The sequence below is a fragment of the Hemitrygon akajei genome, chromosome 14, assembly GCF_048418815.1.
Source record: "Hemitrygon akajei chromosome 14, sHemAka1.3, whole genome shotgun sequence".
Lineage (NCBI taxonomy): Eukaryota > Metazoa > Chordata > Chondrichthyes > Myliobatiformes > Dasyatidae > Hemitrygon > Hemitrygon akajei.
The window spans coordinates 21,589,151-21,613,148 of record NC_133137.1 but is presented as its reverse complement, the minus strand read 5'-3'; the positions used below and the strand labels follow the sequence as shown (position 1 = coordinate 21,613,148).

Below are 23,998 nucleotides of genomic sequence, written 5' to 3'. Positions count from 1 at the left end.
TCTCTTAGTGGCCCCATCACTGGTCCCTTTCTTGCACAGTCACTCAGTTTTTGCGGACAGTCTGCTCTAGGCAGATTTACAGCTGTGCCATATTTCCATTTCTTGATGATTAACTGTACTCCAAGGGATATTCGGTGACTTGAGATTTTTCTTTTATCCATCTCCTGACTTGTGTTTTTCAATAACCTTTTCACAAAGTTGCTTGGTGTGTTCTTTTGTCTTCCCAGTGTAGTTTTGGCCAGGATACTGACTCACCAGCAGTTGGATCTTCTAGATACTGGTGTATTTTTTTACTACAATCAATTGAAACACCTTGGCTGCACACAGTGGTCTCAATTTAGCTAATATGTGACTTCTAAAACCAATTGGCTGCACCAATGATCATTTGGAATATCATATCAAAGGGTTTAAACCTGTGCAATTATTTTATATTTGTAATTACTTTATAGAGATCTGGTTTCACTTTGACATGAAAGTGTCTTTTCCTGTTGATCAGTGTCAAAAACAAATTCACTATGATTCAATGTTCATTTTGTTTTACAAGGGGAGGGGTGGACACATTAGAGGAACTGTACAAGGTATTCCTTTTATCCTTTCCATCTTATCCCTTTATGACTTTTATTCATGTTTCTGGATCATCATTGACCTTCTCTCCAGAAATACTGCCTGACTTGCTGAATATTTGGGGAGTTAAATACTTTCATCAGCAATATTATTTTTGCCCCCTACTTTGCATCCATTTGGGATCATCATGCTTTCTGGCTAAATTACTCAATATCTGAACTTGTAATACCCAAGTTCAACCGATGCTCCTAGAATGGGGAGTAGCAAGAGGATGTTACCTGAAGCTCTTGTCTTTTACCCATATTTGAAACTTCAAATCTGAGCATTGATTTTCTTAGCAATGTCTCAAACATTTTACCTCATGGCATTTATTTTAGTTTGTATGAATATTACAATACACAGGCATATTTCAAAAATATCACATTTGTTTCAAAGCTTTGGAAACCCTGAAGTAGAAGATTATGCCTCTCTGATCCCTGTAATTTCTTTCGAGTACTTTATTGCACCAGATACCATTTCTTCACATAAGACTTGTCTGAAACCCTTCAAAAACTTGCTTCCAGACTTCAGACACCTAACAGTTTAAACCACTCTTGCTCATCATTCTCCCTTGTCTGTTTCCTCCAGTTTGCTTAGCTCATGCTGTTTTATATTTCAAAAATAATGTACTGAAATTGCAGCTTCAATTACACCGTCTCTTATCCTGCCTGATTTTCTCAGTGTCATAGAGCATCCCTGCACTGTACGGGATTGGTGGATGAGCTGTTTTATGAAGACAGGAATTATACACCATGGAAACTATGAAGACTAAATTATTGCTTAAACAACAGGTGTACTTTGAGTTACAAAGGAGAATCGTGTCTGGTGTGCATTGGTACATTGGAAGCAGTGGAGAATCTTCACGAAAGAGCTGAAATTGGTTCTGTGATATAAAGCAAAAAATGTTAATCCAAGTATAAAAGTTTCAGAGGAGTCTATTTGTATCTTTTGGTTTTCACTCTTTAAAGTGCAGGTATTTTATAAACAATGGTTTTTCTTAAAGCTGTCAACTGATGTTGGGTTACGGCTACCACAAGCTTCTCATTGGAACTTCACAGACAATGCACATTTCTATTCATACTGACAATAATTGAAGCACAACACTCCACACAAAATTGATGTGGAACATTTCCAAATCAACTTGGCACATGTTGCACAAGTACATTGAGTTTCTTGCTGTTTAAAGGGACACCATTGACACTCAATACCCAGTTTTACAGCTTCAGTACTGAATGCAGGCCTATTAGGCAATTTCCAAAGTCCACATAGTGTAATTAAGCTTTATCTTGCATTTTAACTGCTAAGGCACCAAGTCAATAGCTAGTCACACAGAAGAGGTCTGGAACCTCATGGCTGAAGCCATGTGCCCCTCTACCTATCACCCAATCACACTTCAGAGACACCACAACCTCAATGGACCTCTGGTGAGAAATATATTTGCTAGCTCAGGTCTTCCAAAGTGGCCATCATGGGGATATGTGTGACTGGGTGTCTCATTTTATTCTGCAAACTATTCAAAGCAGGCATGACAAAAAAAAATCACAACTGTGGATGGTGGAAATCTTACAGGGATTGTAACCCCCAAAACAATCTTTCTCTTTCACAGGACCTCCTGACCTAAGGTTTTTTCTAGCTTTCCTTATCTTTTTTTTATTGCTTGGCCACTGGCACTGCCAGAGGGATGGTTCTGGTGTTCAAAGGCTCTCCTTGGCTCCTCACAGCAGTGCGCTCTCCAGCTACAGTAGCTGAGTGCCATCTCCAGGCCAAAACAATTGGAAAGCACCATGGTCCATCAGCAAGTCCACAAGTTGTCTTAACGCACCTAAAATGAAAAGGGCATCAAGTACATATTGACAGCACACCAACTTAATTTGTAAATATACATTACCCTTTCATAGATGCTATTTGATGTGCTATGTGGGGCAATTTCAGTTTTTATTACTGTTTTTTCTTCAAGTATATGCATTTGCAAATATGACTTAAATTAGGTTACCATAAACATACGTAAATTATTTTGGGTACATTTTCTGGAGTTTATGCTGTGATACTGAGACAAACCTGTAGTCTTGGGTGGTGTATATATTGATCAACTGTAGAGGACCGACTCTGCCCCTCAGCTTTCACAATCTCTGATCAATACTCCATTCACAGTCTGACCAGCATCCTTAATAGTTGTACCAAACTTTTATGCTCTGTATTGCTTGTAATAATTACCAACATTTCACTAACTTTGTATGACAACCTATTGCATTTCTTGCAATCATCCTAGGTGCCTTTGCATGATTTATAAACCATTACAAACAATAATATGCTTTTCTCTTGTTGCCCCTTCTTTCTTTTTCCATATGCTTTCCCCTTTCTCTATTCCTCCATTCTTCATTCTGGTTCCCTTCTCATATCCTCATCCATCACCTCCTGATTTTGCCCCCTTCCCTTTCTTTCCTGGTTACTGTTCTCTCCCATCAGACTCCTTCACCCTTTACCTCTTCCACCTAACACTTTCCAGCTTCTTACTGGTTTCTGAGCAAGGGGAAAGGGATGAAATAAGGAGCTGGGAGCTTCTACCATCTTGTACTTCTTCCCCTCTCCACCCTCTTATTCTGGCTGGTGCTCCTTCCCACCCCCACCTTCTTAATCTGACTTTCACCCTTTTCCTTTCCAGTCCTGATGCAGGATCTAAGCCCAAAGTGTTGACTCTTTATTGCCCTTCATAGATTTTGCCTGATGTGCTGAGTTCCTCCAGCATTGTGCGTGTGTGTTTCTCAATATTTCCAGAATCTCATGTTTGTATTTTTTGATTTTTTCCCTTCCATAGGGTAACCTTATAATTTCCTACCTGATAACTCTGTATGCCAACCTCTTGCCTACTCAACCTATTGTAGTTCCTTGTACTCACCTCAGAGTTGGCACGTGGCCAAGTGGTTAAGTGATCTGAAGGTCGCTAGTTCGAGCCTTGGCTGAGGCTGTGTGTATGTCCTTGAGCAAGGCACTTAACCACACATTGCTCTGCGACAACACTGGTGTCAAGCTGTATGAATCCTAATGCCCTTCCCTTGGACAACATTGGTGGCATGGAGAGGGGAGACTCGCAGCTTGGGCAACTGTCAGTCTTCCATAATAAAAAAAAAACCTTGCCCAGGCTTGTGCCCTGGAATCTTTCCAAGGTGCAAATCCATGGTCTATCAAGACTAATGGAGGCCTACACATTCACCTCACAACTTGTTAGAATGCCTATCTTTGCATCAACAGCAAATTGGACTACAGTATGCTTAGTCCCTCATCCATGTCACCCGGTTCACTAACAGTCTGTGAACATAGCACTGGGATACCTCATAGTTACTGATTATTAACTTAAAATGGTCTGTTTATTCTGATTGTTTGCTGTCCTAAACTGCCCTTCACCTACCCCAAGCGCTTTTAAAGTGTGTTCTGTTGTGAACCCAAAATTAAGTGAAACCTCTGCCATTTCCTATTATTAATTCCCCAGCCTCATCTTCCAAAGGACTAGTGCTCGCTTCAGCTACTCTTTTTATATTCACCCCTAAAAGTTCTTAACATCTGTTTTTTTAATCATGTTTGATCATTTCCTCACCTTCACTTAACTTTTGCTTCTATGTAATTCGTTTAGAATTGGTGATGGGACTCCCACTATACACTACCAATCTGGATAGGAAGGCAGGGTGTATGATTGGTAAGTTTGTAGCTGATATGAGAGTTGATGATACAGAGATAGACGTTCTAACGAGTTGTGAGGTGAACACAAAGATGTGTAGGCAAGAGGCTGTGCATACAGGTGAGAAATTATGACATTACCCCCCTATGGAAGGAAAAAAATCAAAAAGCAAAGTCCAAGTATCCCATAAGATAGTAAAGAGTGCATGCAGGATACCAGCTTTCATTAGCCAGAGCACGAAGGTCCTGGTAGAACATAATGAAACATTGTTTTTTTTTTTTGCTGTGTCCAGTTCTGATCTCCACACAACAGGAACGGTGTGATTGCACTGGAGAGGGTGCAGATGAGATCCACTAAGCGGCTGCTTGGAATGGAGTGTTTCATTTCTGAGGAAAGATCAGATAGACTGGATGCAACATACCCAAAATGCTGGTCGGGTAGCATCTAGAACCATAGAACACTACAGCACAGAAAACAGGCCGTTCAGCCCTTCTAATTTGTGCCGAAACTTTACTCTGCTAGTCCCACTGACCTGCACCCAATCCATAACGCTCCAGACCTCTCCCATCCATGTGTCTATCCAATCAGTGTATTCTTAAAACTTAAATTAATACATAATCGACATTTGGACCGAGACGTCAGGACTGGAGTTGTGTTTTTCTCGGAGCAGATGAGGCTGAGGGAAGAATCTGACTGAGGTGATACATAGATCACGAGGTCACAGACAAGGAGGGTGATAGTAGGAAACTTTTCCCCCACAGCTGAGGTGGGAAAGCACAGTCTGTGAAAGAAAAAGAATGTTTTGAGGGTTACAGTCACTGTGAGATTTCCAACATCTGCAGTTTTTTTTTCTGTCATGCCTGCCTTGAGTAATTTGCAGTGAGGAAGAAGAATGAGAGAGTAGTCCAGTCACACACATGACGGCCACTTTAGCTTCAGGGTAAGAGGGAAAATGTTTAGATGGGACCTGAGGAAGAAGAATGAGAGAGTAGTCCAGTCACACACATGACGGCCACTTTAGCTTCAGGGTAAGAGGGGAAATGTTTAGATGGGACCTGAGGAAGAAGAATGAGAGAGTAGTCCAGTCACACACATGACGGCCACTTTAGCTTCAGGGTAAGAGGGGAAATGTTTAGATGGGACCTGAGGAAGAAGAATGAGAGAGTAGTCCAGTCACACACATGACGGCCACTTTAGCTTCAGGGTAAGGGGGGAAATGTTTAGATGGGACCTGAGGAAGAAGAATGAGAGAGTAGTCCAGTCACACACATGACGGCCACTTTAGCTTCAGGGTAAGAGGGGAAATGTTTAGATGGGACCTGAGGAAGAACTTCTTCACCCAGAGGATAGCTGCAGTCTGGAACCATTGTATTGATGATGAAAACAAGCACCTGAAGACACAGAGGGCAAAGGACCAGGAGCTGGTAATGTTATGGGTAACTGGTGGTCGGCAGGGGCCCGATGGACCGAATGGTAGCCGGGAAAGAAGTTTATCGGTGTACGCAGAGGCTCGAAAACCGGGCTTACGGGCGCAGTGGGGCTGCTCGCGGTCGCCGTTCTCCCAACATCAGTCATCGGCCTCCAGGGAAAGGAATGAAGGTCCTTTAAATAAATGTTGAACCGCTCGCTGTACCGCGGCAGAGTTGTATTGGCGACAGCGGCCTGGAGTTTGGAATACAACCCTCTGCGGGGAAAAAACCGTCCACCTTTCGAGTCCGGCTCAACTCAGCGTAATTTCTAGGGTCGTATTTCACACCAAAAAAAAAATCAGAACTCAACACAATATTGTTTCTATGAGTAGCCAGGATCTCGTTATAGGGCTTCGCCATCCGCTCGTTTTGGTTTAAAACTTCATCCAAATCAGTAGGTGGCACTGATGCAGAAAATGTAACTGCTTCTCGGTGTATCGCGCAAACGACACCAAGAACAGAAAACGCTGTGTTTTATTTTCTGTGTGAATATATATTATGATGAATAAGATTTATTTTGGAACGAGAGGCACAGGCTTAGGTACTTGGCGAGGTTTGAAGCAGTCGGTGGTGGACGCGAGTCTAGCGGGTCGGAAAAATCAAAACCGGAGGCGCCTGCAGGACACGGTCCCGGTGCGTGAAATTACCTCGCGAAACATGAGCCTCGCTGGAGGCGAAGGGGAAAACAACAAAATCCCTAGGCTTCAGTCAGGAAAAGCGGAAGGAAACGGTTAGTGTTCGGGAAAAGCGTGAGCAGTACCGTATTTGGGTCAAAGTGCATCTGAAAATCCAAAAGTGTGGAATATATATTGAAACCCCTTGTGAGTGAGAATAGTCCGTTTTCGATCTCTGCGTGTGCTTTATTCGCATTTTGGACTTCATCCTCTTGTGACCGGCGAAAATTATTAAATGGGCTGTTTTTAGTGCGGGGTAACATTTCAGAGTTTCACAGCGCGGGACTAACACGGTCCTGGCTGGGTTCAGATAAACGGCCCTGACTCTTAAAAGCTGTTTGCGACAGGCAGAGTTGGTTCCGCTCGGTCACATGATCCTGAGAGCTTCCCCGCAACAGTAGCACCGGTGAGTCGTTTAATTCGCCCCTAATTAGTGCAGAAGGCGGTTCATAATGAAGGATTACTGCACCGTTGCTGAGATATTACCTGGTGCCCTACCTTTCAATCAGCATCGCCGCAGGGTGACGGTCTTTGCCCGTGTACTAGTTGTGTGAAATTGCTGTGGTCACATTTCCTGCAAGACTAGAGCTCCGTGAACTTTTTTCCCCCCAGAATTTGGACTCCTTTACAGCCAGGTTTCAGCGTTCTGGTGGCTAATCTGGAATGACAAGTCTATTGGGGTCCCTCCGAGGCCAACCAAGAACAAACTGGGTTGTACCTGGCGTGGCAGTCCGCTGGTATCCCGAAGGTAGCCGGGTTCTCAGTGGTGTACCAGGCTTGTTTTTGTAATCAGTGAGTGTTATTGGTTGCATATTTGAGTCACTAAACCAGCAATTTCTGTTCCCCAAAAGCTATTTGATGCATTTCCTTTCTGTTGGAGCCAAAGTGGAATTGGCTGCGTTATCTCAGACAACGACTGACGGTTATTTTTAAACGCGTCCTTGTTATTTTGGAGTTATGTACTTCCCAGTTTAAGATGTGGTTTTAACCTCTTTTATTACAGATTGAAGTCGTCTTTGGCAAACTTAGAAACTATGAAGTGGGCAGCACCTGTTGAATGCAGATGTTTTAGTTAAAATTAAATAATGTTCGTTATTGCTTCCTCTGTCTCTGTGCTCTGTAATCTGTAAGTACGCCTGAATTTTTAGCTTGTCTCGGGAGGCAGGCTCTCAAATCTTGAAGCATTTTATCTGCTTGTTTTGTAGGACTGAAGTTACTGTTATCATATTTTTTGATCAATGGCAAGAATCTTAAGATACTTCACCACTGTGGGCGATGACTACCAGAAATGGCAAGCCGAAGATGAGTGTGAAGAAGATGCCGATGAAGAAAGCGTTCCTTCCAAATTCAGTTCTCTCAGGGATGTTCTTAAGTGGCTTTTTAACTCCAAGAAGTTCCAGGTACTACTTGCATTTAACCACAAGGATTGAGAATTAGAAGTACAGGAGTTTTACTGATCTTGAATCCTTTTAAGTTTATCCTTAACTGATCTTAAAATATACAATCTTAGGGTTGCAGAAATATTGTGTGCTGTTCAATAAATGCACACAAATAGTAACAGGATTATGGCATAACCTGCAGTGGTTTGGTTGCCTAGCAATGCATTAATTACAACATTGGTTTACACTACATTTGTGTCTTTATCAGCTTGTCTCTAATTTGGATAGAAGGAAAAATTCTTTTTGAGTCCCTTGTATTAACTGTAGCCCACAGTTCTTTAAAACATAGAAAGTGAGATTTAAGCCATTTCATGAAGCTTGCCTAAACCAGGAGGCAAATTGCACAAGCTGCTATAATTCAAGGGCTCTTCATCCTTCCCCTTAGTATATGAAACCTGACGCACATTGAATACATAGTGTCTTTGTCAAATTTAATAAAAATTGATTGTGGGATTGATTTTGATATTATCATTAAATTTATTTACTTATTGAGTTACAGCATGGAGTAGGCTTTTCAAGCCATGCCATCCAGCAATTCAGCAATTCCCTGTATATGTATATTACACACACACACACACACACACACACACACACACACACACACACACACACACACACACACACACACACACACACACACACACACACACACACACACACACACACACACACACACACACCTAACCAGGGGACGATTTACAACGATCAGTTAACTTACCAACCAATACACCTTTGGACTGTGGAAGGAAACGGAGAACACACAAACTCCTTCCAGGCAGCAGTGGGAATTGAACCCTGGTCGCCTGTACTGTAAAGGGTTGTGCCAACCACACTTGTGCTGCCCATTGGCTGATCTAATGTTACTTGCTGGCTTGACCTGGCATTATCGTTGCAGATGTGGAGCTGGGGGATGGAAAGAATAAAGAAGCAATGTGATATTTGAAAGCATTTTTAATTCTGTAGAAAATGAAGTTTGAAATGTGTTTCCAAACTAGCAAATATAGTGAAGATTTACTGTCCTTAAATGATTTGGCCAAAAGTAGAATTGAAGTCCGCAATATTTAATGCAATGGAAAGGTCAGCTGTAGCATGCAGTTGGTCAGAGTTGAGCAACCTCAGTGCACACTAGAGTATGATATTGGATAAAAGACTGCATTTTTTTGACTAGGAAAAGATTTTTATCATTGGGTTTATTTGCTTCATCAGGAAATTAAAGTAGCGAGACTGATTCCAAGGCTCTTTGAATTATTTATCTGATGGCGACTGACATTTTTTCCAATACAGTTTTGTTCTTGTATTGCCCTATTCATTGTGCATTACACAAGCATTCTGAAAACTAATGGTTATGAAACAGGAAATCAAAGCTGCCGACAGTTATATGATTTATTTCACACCAGCAAGCTTTCTATAAATCTGGAAAATGCTTAGTTTACAAAATCTGCAGATGCTGGAAATCCAAGCAACGCGCGCACACAATGCTAGAGGAACTCAGCAGGTCAGGCAACATCTATGGAAAAGAGTAAACAGTCGACATTTTGGGGCTGATGAAGGGTCTCAGCCTGAAACGTCGACTGTATTCTTTTCCATAGATGCTGCCTGGCCTGCTGAGTTCCTCCAGCATTTTGTATTACTTTGATTTCCAGCATCTGCAAATATTTCTTGTTTAGCTGTCAGTAACGTCCATTCATTTTAATTTTCATTCACAAATAAGGGGAACAAATAAAACAAAATACATTTTTAATGGTAGTCAGGTCTAATATTAATTACTATTTTAAATGTCTATTTTTAAAATTGATGCTGGAATAAATGTCGGACTCTGTCAAAGGAATCAATCTGACCTTTGTTACCTGTCCTTTTCTACAAATGGAGTGTGGGTCATTCACGCCATTTAATACATGGAAAGAGTAGAGCTTGTCAGATATATTTCATTGTTCCCAAGCTGCAGATTTTTGTATATGGAGAATATTTTAATAGAATGAGCAAGAAAGTGGCAAATGAAATACAATGTTGGAAAATGCATGGTCATGCACTTTGGTAGAAGAAATAAATGTGCAGACTAGTTTCTAAATGGGGAGAAAAAGATTTTAAAAAAAGATACAAAGGGACTTTGAAGTCCTCATGCAGAACACCCTGAAGTTTAATTTGCAGGTTGAGTCGGTGGTGAGGAAGGCAAATGCAATGTTAGCATTCATTTCAAGAGGTCTAGAATATAAGAGTAGTAGGGATGTGATGCTGAGGCTTTATATGGCACTGGTGAGGCCTCACCTCGAGTGTTGTGAACAGTTTTGGGCTGCTTTTCTAAGAAAGAATGTGCTGGCATTGGAGAGGGTTCAGAGGAGGTTCACAAGGATGATTCTGGGAATGAAAGAGTTATCATGTGAGGAACGTTTGGCTCTGGGCCTGCACTTGCTGGACTCTTAATTAAGAGCAGGTATCTCATTGGAACCTTTTGAATGTTGAAAGGCCTAGACAGAGTAGATGTGGAAAGGATGTTTCCCACGGGGGGGTGGGGGGGTCTAGGGCAAGAAGGCACAGCCTCAGGGTAGAGGGGTGTTTATTTAAAACAGTGATGCGTAGAAATTTCTTTAGACGGTGGTGAATTTGTGGAATTTGTTACCACAGGCAGCTGCGGAGGCCAAGTTGTTGGATGTATTTAAGGCAGAGTTTGATAGGTTCTTGATTGGCCACAGCATAAAAGGTTATGGGGAGAAGGTCGAGGAGTGGGGCTTGGGAGGGGAAGGGGGGAAGAATCAGCATGAGTTAATGGCAGAGCAGACTCGATGGGCCAAATGGCCTAATTCTGCTCCTATATCTTTCGGACTGGTTTTTGTATTGAGCTAATTATTCTGTCGCATTACTGGTTATGATCAGCTAAACGCATTTGAAAAGTCTCAATTCAATAAAATTTTGAGTAAGTTTGCAGCCCAAGGAAGCTATTAAATATTACCATCAACTTTCCATCTAATATTTTATTATATAGCTTCTGGACCAACCATTGCTCTGAGCAGGAAATTTTTACACCACCTGAAAACTCCACAGCACTTTATGTGTACTTTTTTTGTAATATCCACGTCAAACAAATACCAGCCACAACTTGTAACATAAATAAATGATGTTGGTCAGTCAAAGCAACTGACAGGCACAACGGCAAATGTAAAATGTTTTGACGAGATGGCGCTGGCGTTTAGCAGGTTGGTGGTTTATTACCAGTGAGTTATTTGCTTCCATTCTGTGTTTACTGTTACAATTTGTAACAGTGTTGTAACTTGAAACACTGGCAATGTAAGCACATTGAAGCTCTAAAATGTTTCAAAGTAAAGGTTGTGGTATGTTTATTATTTAGAAAATGTATGGATTATATTCATTAATACATAATTACAGGGTATTTCACAATTATATTAGCATAATTTAAAAATTATATTAACATTATACAAAAGAAAATTCCAGTTATGCAGCAATGGCTATGTGCATAGGAGCATTTCAGTTGTTGCATGACTGTGCACCCACACAGTTTAGAGGGAAGGGTGATTACCATCATAGAGGAGACTCTTTAGTCTGTTGAGTGGTAGCTGTCTGTACAACTACATTAGTCTACTTCATTCCCATGCTCTTCCCCCATAGCCCCGCAAACTGTATTCTCTCAAGCACCTGTCCAATTATGTCCTTTTGTACGGTTCTGACTTGCTCTGATCTAACGCTCTCCAGGACTCACATCCACCCAAAAGCCTGCTGTCCAGAATTGGATAAAATATTATACTAGTTCTTCTCTCTCTGTGGAGTGTGTTTCATTGAATGTAGTAGTAGGCAGCCGTCGACCCCAGGGTATCATGGGTTTGCGCCTCTGGTGGTCTCTGTCCTCGACAGGGTGCAAGCCTGGCTAGGAAGATTTGAAGAACTGGCTGTTGCCCATGCAGTGGGCTCCCCCTCTCCACGTCACTGATGTCATCCAAGAGAATGGCAAGCCCCGATACAGCTTGGCACCAGTGTCGTTGCAGGGGTTGCCAGAGTGAAGTTGTAAACAACATCAAACTGCCTTGGGTACCCGTACCCTGGCTCCATATTTCTTCCTTGGTGTTTACTCCCAAAGCCTTTCCAACAGGGGTGGGTATGGCTGCAAGGCTGTGGTAGTTTAAAGTCAGAGTTTTCCTTCTCCTATGCAGGCTGCCGTCCAAGGCTGAAGCAACTGGTTTTGAGGCACCAGTGTCCACCTTTGCCCCTTCTCCTGTCAGCAGAAACAGTTCCGCCGGGCCTAGTAGCTAAGCCACACGTGAAGGCCAAGAGTTGGACTTGGTTGTCAGAGGCTTTTAGAGACGCACACCATTTGGAGCACTTCATAGATAGTGGGAGCTTATCCCCACCACCAGCCCCAGCTATGACAACCTTAGGAATCAAAGTATTCAAGCACAAGGTTGACAGGATTTTGGAGAAATGTAGGGTTAAAGGGATTAGGCAGGACAGGAGTTGAGGCCTGACTCCATGAATGATGTTGCTCTGCCTGAAGTGAGGCATAGCTGCCTCAAACTTCTATTTCTTAAGTACTAGGTAAGCTGTAGTTCAAAATCCATTTTGAAATAAAAAAAATATGTTTACATTTTAATCCGTATGCTCTAATTCATTAATGTTTTTCTGTTTTAACCAATAAAATTCATTATGAACTTGTACATCTCTTAAATCTCCCCCCTGCTGCCTTTCCTCCATTGAGAGCAAGTGAACCCTCTCTGTTTAGAGCAGGGGTTCCCGACATGGGATCCACAGCATAAAAGTTCAGGACCTCTGGTTTAGAGTTAAAAACAAAACTCCTCCTCCCCAGAACAATTCCAGGAAGTCTTTTTCTGAAACTCTCCAAACTGTGGCAACTAGAATTCTACATGGTGCTTCAGTTGTGGCAAATGAATTTGTTCTCCACTAGGCTACATTGAAATTATTTGCTTGTGTGAAGTTAACACCCAGTATTTTGTGAAGGTTCTTTGTAAACTCAGTTAAGCCTTGTGATACAATAACCAAAGATATGTAATTACTTTTATTTCTCAAATGTTGAACATTAATGTAATTTTACTACCTCAATAACAGTAATATTAAAGATCAATGTAGTTGGTACTAGAAGAGATTTAAATGGCCTTCAACCAATTAAACTTTCTAATGATGGCCATGTTTTGTAGCCAACACTATTTTTTGGATAATATTTTTTTAAAAATAGTAAGCTGCCTCATCACTAAAGAACTTTTTAAAAAATTAAGATGGAGCTAAATTTAGCCATCTGTGTACCCACTATTTTAATTTCTACTATTAGCTGCTAGCAGTGAAATGTTAATTATTTCTGAAATGAAATTAACATTTTAGAAACGTGGAAGTGAATAACCAGAGAAGACCAAGCTTGCTGAACCATTTTTTTTAAAAAAATTGTGTGCTACAGTCCACCTTCTGTTTTATTTTCCCATATCCATTAATTCTGTTAGTAACTGTTTTTGAAATCTCTGCCTTGAATATATTTGGTGTTTCTTAAATTAGTCAATGATTAAAAATGGTGAAGGCTGTACAGAAAGGAATTGGAATCAAATTTATCACTAATATTGATTTTCTTAAAAATTATTTCTAAAGCAGACTTCTGTTTCCAGGCAGCCAAAGTTGATTACATTGAACTTGAGCGGGGAAGTTAAAAGCCTGCTTTGAATAGGATTAGCTCAAACAGTGTGTAATGGTCATGTTTGCTGTACCTGTTTGATACACTGTATTTTAATTTTGATTTTTTTTAAAATAAACAGATTGCCATTGTGTGTTTGGTCATTTTGGATGCCCTGTTCGTGCTTTGTGAGTTGCTAATGGATTTATCTATTGTTAAGGCAGACAAGGAGAAAATAGCCCCCCAGGTATGATTAAATACATTTTTTTAATTATATCTGATTTGCACAGTAATGCCTTGCATTTATAAACCATTGAAGCACATAATAGAGGAAAAGCTGAAGGTTAGAACCCCATTGGGTATCAGCTATCATGTCAGAGTGGCAGCTGTTCAGAATTTCTGGGGACAACATTCTGACTTATCATCACCCTTTCTTTTGTGTACTTACTGCCCATTACGCCACGGGTGTTTAGGGCAGCGAGGAAGGTCCAATGCCTCTGGCGGTGTTCAGGGCTTCCTTCATTGTGTCAATGGCTTCCTCTTGGGTTTCGCCACCGTCAGTCAAGCACGGCCCGGGTAGAGACTTGGGAATACCACCACTCTCTGATGTAGAATGATTCTTCATTACTGTTTTGTTTTGCCAGTCAGGGTTGTTGGAGCTGAGCTGAGCCCCCGAACCTGGAGGACTGGTGGATCACTTTGAGTCTGGCCTCTACCCTTTGACCTGTTTGGCATGGGTGACCCCACCAAAACAAGCTACCTTGTTATTTTTTTTTACTCAAGATGTTTATATTGGCATTTGATTTCAACCCTCTTGCCTTTCCACAGTTGAATCTAATGAAAACCATTTCAGAAGTCTGAATGATTGAGTTTGAAAAAGCACGTTGCTGCCATCATCAATACTTCAGGCTCCACTTCTCAAATTAATTCATCTCAAAGGCGTCACTGTGTTCTGTTTAAATTCTATTGCTACTAAAATTTTCACTGTCTTTTATCTTGAGGTCACTATAAATTCAAAAAAAAAGTCTTCAATCTATTTAAAAAATAATCCCAATCCCTTGTCAAATTTGTCCATTCTAATCTCCACTTTCAACTAGTGCAGTAAATTCCTTATAATTTTTTTTTGCCTGATTGAGGAATATGGAGCCAAGGAAAGTCAAAAGAAATTATTTGTATGAAATGTATGCTGAAAAATAATTTTCATTATTGCTGTTGTCCCCTGTGTGGTCTAGTACGTGGATCTAAACTCTGCAGCCTTGAAAATCAATATGCTGTTGATTTGCACGTTTGAGTCGTAGAGCACGACAGCACTGAAACAGGCCTTTTGGCCCATCTAGTCTGTGCTGAACTATTACTCTGCCTTGTCCCATCGACCTGTAGCTGGACTATAGCCCTTTATACCCTTGCCATCCACGTACTTATCCAAACTTTTCTTAAATGCTGACATCAAACCCACATCCACCACTTGTGCTAGCAGCTTGTTCCACACTCCCTCCACCCTCTGAGTGAGGAAGTTCCCTCTCATAGGCCCCTTAAACATTTTATCTTTCACCCTTAACCCATGACCTCTAGTTCTAGTCTTACCCATCCTCAGTGGAAAAGGCCTCTTTCCACTCTTTACCTCTGTTAAATCTCCCCCCTCCCATTCTCCTATGCTCCAGGGAATAAAGTCCTAACCTAGTCAACCTATCCTGTGACTCGGGTCCTCAAGCCATAGCTTCTTTTAGTGTTTAGATGCCACTCGCTATATTAAGATCTTGCTAATGTAGACTGTGCCACAAAGAACTGATGCATCTGTATATTTACTCTATGGGAAATGAACAAACTGGTGATTATTTGTTGTGTCAGTGGATTGTCAAGGTCATTACTAAATAAAAAGGTCCGAAGGTTCATTTATTATCAAAGTGTGTAGAACTCTGAGATTTGTCTTCTCCAGATAGCCATGAAACAAAGCATGGAAGTCATTAAAAGAAAAGCAAATCTTGCAAACAGCAGCACGATTATCAACTCCCCACCCCACGCAAAAGAACTAACAAATCGCACCAAACAGCAGCAAGAACATCAGACACCCATCCCCCTCACTCACACAAAAAGGTTTGCAAGTCACGCCAGATGGCAACAAGAAAGCACAGAAAATAATGTGCGTTGTAAAGATTGTATAATGAAATGACTGCCAGTAGGACAATCTGCCTTTTTTTTTGCTCCAAATCAGTATTCTTTTATTTAATTGCTTTGTTGCCGTGGATTTAATAATGTTCTGTCTTTTACAGGTGTTTCACTACCTGAGTATTACTATTCTGATCATTTTTATTCTGGAGTTAGCTGGGAAACTGTATGCCTTCCGCTTAGAATTTTTCTGGCACAAATTTGAAGTTCTGGATGGTGTCATAGTAATTGTATCATTCATTCTTGATATCGTCTACATTTCCCGGGAAGATGCTTTTGATGGTCTGGGCTTGCTCATACTACTGCGACTATGGAGAGTGGCAAGAATAATAAATGGTACATTTTATTGTAGAGTATCCTTAAATGTAGTGAAGAGGTGGGGAAATGGATCTCTTTGTTATAAATATTTTTGCTTGGCATAGGCTGCAGAATACCATAAGAGACACAAGCAGAACACAGCCATTCAGCCCATTGTCTGCTCTGCCATTCCATCGTGGCTGATTTATTATCCCTCTCAACCCTATTCTCCAGCCATCTCCACGTAACCTTTGACTCCCTTACTAATCAAGAGCCAACCTCCGCTTTAAATATACCCAATGACTTGGCCTCCAGAGCTATCCATGGTAATAAGTTCCATTTGATACACCAGCCTCTGGGTAGAGTTCCTCCATCTCTGTTCCAAAGGAATGTCGATGTATTCTGAGATTATGCCCTCTAGTCCTAGACTCCCCCACTGTTGGAATCAACTTCTCCATGCCCACTCTATTTAGGCCTTTCAATATTCAATAGGTTTCATTGAGATCCTCCCTCATTCTCCTAAACTCCAGAGAGTACAGGTCCTGAACCGACATGTGCTCCTTGTATGTTAACTCTTTTGTTCTTGGGATAATTGTCCTAAACCTCCTCTGGACCCTCTCCCATGCCAGTACATTCTTTCCTAGATAAGGGGTCCAAAACTGCTGACAATACTTCCAAGTGTGGTCTGACCAATGCTTTAAAGCTTCAACAATACATCCTTGCTTTTGTATTCTAATCCTCTTGACACTATATAAAATAATGTAATTTGAATAATGAATAATGTTTTGCTTACTAAATGTATTTTTAACAACTTCATGATTGAAAATTACATTTTTTAATGTAAAATCAGTATGTGTATTAGCTGCTGTTAGGTTTGTTATAAATTCTAACTTTCTTGAGGCTTGTGCCTGAAATTTTAATGTCCTAAAGGAATTGATTGTTCAAGCTGAGGCTTTTACGTGGTGCCTCCAATCACCACAACTCTTCATGAGAAGATTGCAAAGAGAGTAAAGTTAAAATTTTCAAGCTGACCAAATGGAGTCGGGTCAATTTTGTAAATTACCTGTATTGCAGGGAGGTTGTTATAATTGCTGCCTACTCGGATTATATCGTATTGGATATGGCTTCTAAAATTTAAGGACAACTGACCATTGTGTGAAATTCATAATTATCTCTCAATTCTTGTTGTAAAGGGATCTTTCTGGCTATGAAGTCACGGCAAAAGAAGAAAGAAATTGAACTGAAACGAGCCAACAGCAATCTCAGTCAGAAAGTGGGTGAGCTGCAGAGTCAGTGCACTGAACTGGTAAGAGCACCCACCTTGAAGAAAGGTATTCATTTTTAAATGACTAGATTTTAAATGGTCATTCCTTTTGCAGACACAAGAAGTTGAGAGACTTCGTCGACTGCTCCAGGAACACAGAATAAACTACCAGATCAACGAAGAAACTTCTTTAAAGGTGTATTAAATGAAGACTGCATTAAGAATAGCAGATGAAATTACTTTGTAACAGTATCTTGCAGATTATCAACTGAGACTTTCCAGTTTTCCAAAAAAACCAAATGACCACAAATTGTTAATTAACCTTGTATTTCAAAATAAACCAAAGACTTGGCAGCGACAGTTTTATTTAAGTTGTAGTATTATCAAACAATCTATGTTGACTAGCAGTCTGTTATTTACAATACCAGTGTGTTATTTCAATAGAGTCGGCATTTAGAGCACAGAAGTGGCAAATGTTCAGCTCAACTTGTTTTGCCAGCTATGAAGCCAATGCACACACAAACCCATACCCCTGTATTCCTTTCCTAACCAAGTATCTGTCCTAATGCCTTTATAATTGTATCTGCCTCTTTCACATCCTCCTTGTCGCCACTATAACTAAAATGACAATTTATTTAAAGGGCTATTTTTATTTCAATAACAAGTGATTTGCATTTTGATTTGATTTGGAGTCAAATGTCCTATTTTCCCTTTGTTACTTCTGGTAAATTACCAGATGTGACTAAATTTCTGTCAGAGCTTTGCCTTGTACTTAAATTTTTGTCCCTGTAAATAGGGATGTGTGCTCTCTACAAAGAATGACTCATCCAAGTGCCTTAAAGATGCAATTCCTTCTAGGGGAATAATTATCACAGCAGTAACCATCCTCTGGTATTTCATGTGTAACCTTGAGATAGTGGAATTAATTGCAAGTCATTGCACCCACAACTGGATATTATTGAGCAGATCTAGACTTGTATCTACACTTTCTCAGCAATGTGGCTCAGTTACGTATTTGCAGTTTCCTTGATGGACTTTAAAGCCCCAAACTGATTTTAAGCTTCCAAAACAGTCAAAATTTTTAAAGAGAGTGTAATTTAGACTCCCTCAGTATATTCACTTGGAAAATCGGTGCCTTTTTCAGGTGTGTGAAATCCGTCTGTGTACTTTCTCCTTTGGACTCTTGATGAAGTTTGTTTTCTCAACACTTTGCAGAAAGGGAAGGTGAAGAGCAGATGTAGAACTTTGCTTTCCATTTGAAGAGTTGCATCCCTTTGTTTAGAAAATATACTGCTTTCTAGTGAATGGGTTTCAAAACTAGGCCATTTCAATACTGAATAGCAATCTGTTTGTAATTATTGACTAGTGATAAGGCTTATATACAACATTGCAAGATAAATTACATGCCACCTGTATTTAAATATAATTACATATTCTTTCATCAATTTGTCATAATTCATAGTGAATATTCAACTGGAAATTTTTGAATTCTAATAAATTCAGTAAGTTTAATTAATGTGCTTTCAGGTTCATTGTTTAAAATGTTAATTTTGCAAATATTGTGGAAATTAGCATTATAAGATTCACTTCAAGTGGATTGTCATACATTGATCTATAAAGTGTCTTTTCCTTTGGAATATATACACATTTTTTAAAAATTGGGAATAGTAAACTGCTGTTTATCCAATATATAGGAAGTAAAATTCTCAGATAAACAGCAAACATCTTTGAGAATATTAAGCCTTTGACTTGTTGATGTGCCAATAAGGTAGCCAGGATATAGTGGAAAAAGTTGCACCAATTTTGGTTCAGGAAAATGTGGCCCAAGTGATGTGTGTCTATGTTAGACTGAATTGCTTTTATGAAAATCAGCTCAAAATGTGAATTTTGTTTCAAGTGCTATGCAAAATAAGCAAGTAAAAATAAAAAAATGTTTATTTACTTAAGAACTATAGACTGATTAGCAGCAACGTTTTTTTGAATATTTGCTATCTATGGTCATTCATTTTCTATATTTTACATTAACTGTTTAGTCTTATAATAGAATTGCCATGTAAAACATTATTTAAAAATATGTAGCTTGGTGATTTATTTTAAAGGGTTATACATAGAACATTGTGTAGTGTACAGCAACATTTTTGCAATTCTTTTTCAGCACTCTATTTTCCCCATCCATTACAGACAGCTGAAAGTATACTTTATAGGTTCTCCCTAGGTAATGACAGGGTTCCGTTCCTGAGCACCCCAAACAGTCAGAAACAGCTACAGGGTTCCTACAAGGCAGAAGATGAATTGCCCCATAGGAATGGATAGTCTAGAGAAGCATCTTAAATCCAGTTTTGCCATTCTAATGATAAAGTTGCTGTTAATGAATTTAGCCCAAGCCTATTTCAGGCTCATGATATTCTTTAAAAGATTTTACTGCAGATGGTGTGTTAAATGCTAATGATAGTTTAAAAAGGACACCAGGTGATGTGCCTTTAAGTAGAACCTGTATAAGGACATGGAAGTGTTAAACAAAATTGTTCTTTTTGGGTTCAATATGTCAAAATTCCAACTCATTCAAGAATAACCACAGCAGCTGATAAAGGCATTCCCCAAACACACTTGTATGTAGGGCTCAATATACAAAGCATTCATAAAGTGGGGAGGATCTGTATATACACTTCAAGAACCCGCTGGGACGCCCTCCAACGATCACAGAAGGAAAAGAGAACATACCCATGATATTAATGCAAGTCAACATCGATGATGGCCCATTCACCATTGAGGAACTGAAGAAGGCTAAATATGCACTCAAACAGGGCAGGAGCGCTGGACCAGATGGGATATCACCAGATGTCCTGAAGAACTGCGACCTGGACGACATCTTGCTGGACATATGTAATATGGCACTGATGAAAGGTGACAAACCAGAACAGTGGTCACTCTCAAACATTATCCTGTCCCCAAGTCTGGATCCCTCATGAAGCCAGATAACTACAACAGTATCAGCTTGACCTGCATCTTAGCAAAGCTATACAATTGGATGATCTTGAACAGGATTCGCACCACAATTGACGCTGAGCTAAGATTCAATCAGAATGGTTTTCGGCAGAAGTGCACAACAGTAATGCAAATATTTGCTCTCCATAGAATCATCAAGGAAGTCTAGAAGAACAACCTACCAGCCATGCTTACTTTCTTCGATTTTCACAAAGCTTTTGACTCCATTCACCGAGATAAAATGTTGAAGATCCTGAAAGCTTACGGAGTGCCAGACCATCTACTGAGAGCAATAGAGTCCAGCTATACCAAGACCATGGCGAAAGTTGTATCACCAGACGGAGAAACAGCAGTGTTCGAGCTCCTAGCTGGTGTGCTGCAAGGAGATACTCTGGCACCCTATATCTTCAAAATCGTCCTTGATTACGCTCTACATCAAGCTACCAAAGATCATGACAAACTTGGTTTTACCATAAAACCAGGACGAACTAAAAGGGTCAGACCAGTTATGCTCACAGATCTCGATTTTGCAGATGACATAGTCCTGCTCTCTGACCAGATGGAGGAAGCACAGCATCTACTGACAAAAGTGGAAATTGAGTGCAACAAAGTTGGACTTCAACTAAACGCTAAAAAGACGCGTACACGGCGTTCAACTGCGACAAAATTACTCTCAAGACCGTAAAGAATGATACCATTAAGGAAGTCTTAGACTACAAGTATCTCGGGTCAAGAATGATGAGTTCGGAGAAGGACTTACAGATACGGAAGGCGCTGGCGTGGAAGGCTATGAACAACATGAAGGAAATATGGAGGTCAAATATGACCAAAGGGCTCAAAAAGAGGATCTTCATAGCAGTCATAGTCCATTCTCATGTACAGTTGCAAGACATGGACACTCACCAAGACCGTACGAAAGTCACTAGATGGTTGCTATACACGAATGCTCTGGATGGCTCTTAATGTGAGTTGGCAACAGCACGTGACGAACGTTGAGCTCTATGACGACCTACCGATGCTCACCACTAAATCGAAGCGAGAAGACTGCAACTAGCGGGGCACTGTCTACGCCACCCTGAGCTACCTGCCAGCCTAGTCATCACATGGGAGCCCAAGCATGGGAGGATAGTCTTGGCACCCTCCCAAGACTATGGTCAACACGCTCCCAGAAGATAGCGGCGCGGCTAATGTAGATAAACTAAACACACTGATGAGGGAGAGGGAGGAGTGGAGAGTCCGTCATTGTGCCTGACGCCGGCCCCCTAGGCCTGAGTCGATGTAAGAAAGAAGAAGGAAGAAAGATCTGTATAGTTTCAATGTGCATAAATAATAAATAAGGCTTAATTCCCTTTCTATATGAAGCTTTTATTTTTTTAAGAAAGCAAAAGTATTGGTACCAGCCCAAGTAATAAAACACATTACCTTTAGCATTTAAATTAAGCATAGACTACAGATGTTACAAGTTTGGAGATGATCAGTGGGACAGATGGCATTCTGGGGATAGAAATGGTTTTTCAGGTTTGCAGCCCTTTATCAGAACCAAACAATGAGAAAACCAGTTTTAAGCAGCAAAAAAAGTGATACATAGAGAAAAAAAAGGGAATGTCTGTGTATAAGGACATGGGTTGTCTAGATGCCACAATACTTTTGGAGAAATTATATTTATACATGAATGAGAATGAAGAATGAATAAAGCCAGGAATATGCTGAAACTGAGAGCAAGAACTCAGCAGATGTGAAAAATGTTTTTTCTCTTCAAAGATGCTGCCTTATCTGATAGATGTTACTGGCAATCTTTTGGTTTCAGATATATTTGATGCACTTGTTTCCTTCTCTGAGTTGTAACAGATCTGTTTCTTCATTGGTTCAGTTCTGATGCAGTGTAACTGACTTAGCATGTTAGGTCTTTCGCTCCCTCCACAGAATGCAGCCTGACCTGCTGAATATTCAGTGCAAATGTATTTCAGTCATCTAAATAAACTTAATTGTACTGTAAATGCAGTCCATTGAGAAATTTATGCTGAAGCAGGTATTCATATGTACAGTTGAAATAAAAGCAAATGACTACCTGCAGAACAGTATTTGAGAAAATTGCAATTCATAGTTTAACACCATTATAAATCAGTACATCTACTGTAAGTTACTATACAAAGCAGTTATTATTTAAACAATTTCATGGTACAGTTTCATTATAACTCCAGATCCACACAAAAAAAACTAGTTGAGAGTATTTCATACAAAAGGAAAGAAGAAATCATAAGGTAAATTGATATAAAGCATTGGTTTGCTTTTGTATCCAGGTTGGGCAGATGTAGACACATCTGTAAACTTAACTGAGGTAGAGATGTATAAATTTGTTGCAGTTTTCAAAGATCTCTAGAGAAAGAAAGCAAAAATTAATTGCAATTGTGCAGTGTAAAATTAAATCTGTAAAAAATTTGGCAATTTGAATTACAAAAATCATGAAATTGGCTGTTATTCATGATTGTCACAAGTCTTACTCTAACTTTAAAACAACTAGATTTAGTCAACTGAAAGGTTTTGAACCAAGTGGTGCAAACCTCCATATAGATGCTATTTCCAAGAACTTCTGTCCTATCTGTTATCAACTCCCAAGATCACTGGGTTTTTGCTAAACAGATTGTCACTTAAGTTCAAAATACTCTGCAGATGCTTTGGTTAAAGCAACACGTGCAACACTCTGGAGGAACTCAGCAGGTCGGGCAGCATCCGTGGAAACGAGCAGTCAACATTTCGGGTCGAGACCCTTCGTCAGGACTGAATAGGGAGGGGGCAGGGGCCCTATAAAGAAGGTGGGAAGGAGAAGGCTGGTAGGCGCCAGGTGAAAAACCAATAAGAGGAAAGATCAAGGGGTGGGGGAGGGGAAGCAGGGAGGGGATAGGCAGGAAAAGTGAAGAAGGAATGTAAGGGGAAAGCTTTTCCAGTTTCGATTTTATATTGTTGAGAGGATCGGAGTTGACAACACTGATGATTTTGTATTTTTGTGAGATATTATTAACAGCCCTTTTTTTCCATTTTTTCTTTTTCTCTTTTTTCTTGTTTTTTTCCTTATTAGTTATTAGATTATTAGATTAGTTTTTTTGCATAATTTTTTTTCTTTTTTTTCTGTTTTTTTTATTATATATTATGATATACCTAGGTTTGCCTTGTTTATTTGTATATTGTATCGTCCATGATTTGGGAATACTCATTTATACTGTAATCATTGCTTATGTATTCTTTCATGTTCAGTTGAAATGTGTATGTTTGTAATCCCATTATCTATGTATCAATTTTATTTTGTTGATATTAATAACAATAATAAAAAGATTGAAAAAGAAAGAAAGGAATGTAAGGGGAAAGCACTATGGGTAGTAGAAGAAGGCGGAATCATGAGAGGGGTGATAGGCAGCTGGAGGAGGAGGCGGAGTGAAACTGGGATGGGGGAAGGGAGAGGGAGGGAATTACCAGAAGTTGGAGAATTTAATGTTCATGCCAAGGGGCTGGAGACTACCCAGACGGTATATGAGGTGTTGCTCTTCCAACCTGAGTTTGGCCTCGTCATGGCAGTAGAGGAGGCCATGTCTGGACATATCCGAATGGGAATGTGAAGCAGAGTTGAAGTGGGTGGCAAGTTCACATTCCCATTTGGATACGTCTATACATGGCCTCCTCTATTGCCATGACGAAGCCAAACTCAGGTTGGAGAAGCAACACCTCATATACCGTCTGGGTAGTCTCCAGCCCCTTGGCATGAACATTGAATTCTCCAACTTCCAGTAATTCCCTCCCTCTCCCTTCCCCCATC

General features: G+C 40.2%; 2 protein-coding genes across 7 annotated transcripts in view; one reads left to right on the top strand and one right to left on the bottom strand.

The window, feature by feature from the left end:
• The first annotated feature begins 6,207 nt into the window (after positions 1-6,207).
• hvcn1 (hydrogen voltage-gated channel 1) lies at positions 6,208-17,565 on the top strand. 5 transcript variants are annotated; one of them, XM_073065633.1, is made up of 6 exons: positions 6,208-6,475; positions 7,625-7,819; positions 13,621-13,725; positions 15,749-15,980; positions 17,135-17,247; positions 17,321-17,565. In XM_073065633.1, the coding sequence occupies exons 2-6, from the start codon at positions 7,658-7,660 to the stop codon at positions 17,408-17,410; spliced, it is 702 nt and encodes a 233-aa protein (XP_072921734.1). In that variant the 5' UTR covers positions 6,208-6,475; positions 7,625-7,657; the 3' UTR covers positions 17,411-17,565. The 5 variants fall into 5 exon arrangements, with proteins under 5 accessions (XP_072921734.1, XP_072921733.1, XP_072921738.1 ...); XM_073065632.1 differs by lacking the exon at positions 6,208-6,475 and adding an exon at positions 6,626-6,825; XM_073065637.1 differs by lacking the exon at positions 6,208-6,475 and adding an exon at positions 6,886-7,211.
• The window catches only part of LOC140738390 (tectonic-1-like), a 42,644-nt gene continuing 36,161 nt past the window's right edge, over positions 17,516-23,998 (bottom strand). Inside the window, exon 14 of one of the 2 annotated variants that reach the window (XM_073065628.1) lies at positions 17,516-22,566. In XM_073065628.1, coding sequence (XP_072921729.1) covers positions 22,423-22,566 — 144 coding nt within the window. In that variant the 3' untranslated portion in view covers positions 17,516-22,422. The remainder of the gene's footprint in view (positions 22,567-23,998) is intronic. The other variant, XM_073065629.1, reaches the window with a different exon arrangement.

What these genes read in the sequence shown, in the direction of transcription:
- hvcn1 (XM_073065633.1), top strand. Translation starts at nt 7,658, where the DNA reads ATGGCAAGAATCTTAAGATACTTCACCACTGTGGGCGATGACTACCAG. An exon ending in AGGAGAAAATAGCCCCCCAG is followed by an intron (nt 13,726 to 15,748) that starts GTATGATTAAAT and finishes TGTCTTTTACAG; the next exon opens with GTGTTTCACTACCTGAGTAT. An exon ending in AGAGTCAGTGCACTGAACTG is followed by an intron (nt 17,248 to 17,320) that starts GTAAGAGCACCC and finishes TTCCTTTTGCAG; the next exon opens with ACACAAGAAGTTGAGAGACT.